Source organism: Antrostomus carolinensis, unplaced genomic scaffold (assembly GCF_000700745.2).
Source record: "Antrostomus carolinensis isolate BGI_N321 unplaced genomic scaffold, ASM70074v2 scaffold22557, whole genome shotgun sequence".
In the NCBI taxonomy this organism is placed as follows: Eukaryota; Metazoa; Chordata; class Aves; order Caprimulgiformes; family Caprimulgidae; genus Antrostomus; species Antrostomus carolinensis.
The window spans coordinates 1-1977 of record NW_010326930.1 but is presented as its reverse complement, the minus strand read 5'-3'; the positions used below and the strand labels follow the sequence as shown (position 1 = coordinate 1977).

The window sequence follows — 1977 nt, the reverse complement described above, 5'->3', positions numbered from 1 at the left end:
GGCGTGGCTGCCGTATTTCACAAAGGCACAACCTAAGAATAGAGTAGGGACATGAGAGAGGTTGGATTTGGCCTGGCCCCACCCTCCCTGGGTGCCGGCAGCCTGTGGGGTGCTCACCCGCCTCCCCAGCACCCACCTTTGCTGGCTCCGTCGGGCCCTCGGAGGATGGTGCACTCCTCAATCTGGCCGAAGGGCTCAAAGAGGCGTCGGACATCGTCCTCACTCTGCTGTTTCCCCAGCATTCCCACGAAGAGCTTCCTGTCTTCTAAAAACAAAACCAAACCCGTCAGAGAGCAGGATGTCACTCACCATCCCGTCCCAGTTTGCAAATGGCATGTGGAGGGGAAAGAGCCGGGTAACATCGGAGCCTGGGGAGGGTGCGATGCTGATCCGGCGGCGAAGACACAGGGTTTATCACCTCCATCCTACAAAACACTCAAGGTGGAAAAAACCTCTTCTGCAGGGAAATTGCTGAGGGGTAAAGCTGGGAAGAGCTGGCTCCTGTTTCAGGGATTGGAGCCGGGGCTTTTCCTGGGGATGGAGGAACCAGCTCCCCCGGCACTGATGCGGGATGCAGCTGGGAAACAAAGAGAGCCCGCAAAACAGCGGCGATTGCCTTGGTATGATTGACTCACAGAATAACCCACAGCCTCCGGCCGTGCCCAAGGGACATAAATAACCCAAACACAGGAGAAGAGAGAGTAAATAATGAGGATTTCATTATTATTACCAGCATCTGTCTTGCGCGGCCGCGCGCTCCTGCTGTGCGCTAATGGCATTTGACAAAGAAAATAAGGTGCCCTGTCAAGAGCGTTGCTGGGGAAATAAATAAATAATGGCAGGAGACGATTAATGTTCTGCCCGTTAAGGTGCTGGGAAAATTAGTTAAGGGAATAGGGTTTGTGTGTTGCCTAGTTAAACATAAACCATCTCCCGGTGAAGGTGGATTGGGGGGAGTGGGTTTGGTGGCTGAACATCACCTCCTGGGCTCGGGGGTTGGAGCTGAGCGCCCAAGCTCACCCATCGATTTTTAATCCTTCGCCAATTACACTTGGTAAGCGAGTAATTTATTTGCTGGGTCCCTCCAGAATGTGCCGGGACCAGGCTGCGTCGTGTTTTGAATAAGGGGATATCTACTCGCTGAGGGCAGGCGGCACCACACGAGCGTCCCACATGCCCAGTGCTTGTTCACAGCACCAGGAATGTCAGGGGGTTTTGACCAGTTCCTGCAATTTTGCAGAAATTAGCGAATCAGCCTGGAAATGCCACAACCCTGTGAGCTGCAAATGCCCACGGAGAATTTGGGAGAGGTGGCAATTTCTGTTTGAGAGGGGTTTGGGTCACGTGTGGCCAAACCCTGCACCCTCACACCTGCCCAACGGGCAGCTCCGAGCGGGTAATTAGGTTGTTTGATAAATGAAGGGGCCATTGGAGAGCGGCTGGCAGGCGCTCTGCCCAGCTTGATGTCAGGATGCTCGTGGTATGACGTCAGGGTGATCTCAGCATGACATCAGGACGTTCTCAGCGTGACGTCAAGATGTTCCCCTCAGCTGGCCAGGCAGGGAGAGCAAAGATCGCATTTGCTTTGTGCTCGAGTTTGGGTGCCACTGGCAAAGGCAGCTCCTTTTGTGGGTTTCTCTGCCAACCAGCGATGCCACCGTGTCCCCATTACCCTCCGGGGTGGCCCAGGGCAGTCGGGGAAGGGGGGACCTACCTCCTCGGCCCTCGCTGTCGGCTGGCTTCACCTGGATGGGGCGATTCATCTGCAACACACAATGAGAGCAGGCGGTCAGTGGCTGTGCCATGCCCCCCCCGAGCCCTTTCCACGGGGGACAGCAGGATTTGGCCCCAGCCTGGCGCAGGGGAAGGACCTGCAAGAACAGAGTCATGGCTCGTGGCCACACTGAAGCAGGGATGCCGCGGGTGGAGGGCGATGCTACGTCCCTGGGGATGGGTACTTGGTGCCGCAGGCGCCCG

At 56.4% G+C, this 1977-nt stretch overlaps 1 protein-coding gene across 1 annotated transcript in view; it reads right to left on the bottom strand.

The window, feature by feature from the left end:
- Positions 1 to 1763, bottom strand: part of LOC104527917 (CUGBP Elav-like family member 6) — a 6431-nt gene extending 4668 nt beyond the window's left edge. The window contains 3 exon segments of the mRNA XM_029085905.1: positions 1 to 32; positions 137 to 265; positions 1715 to 1763. Of these exon segments, the coding sequence (XP_028941738.1) occupies positions 1 to 32; positions 137 to 265; positions 1715 to 1763 (210 nt within the window).
- Positions 1764 to 1977: the final 214 nt, after the last annotated feature.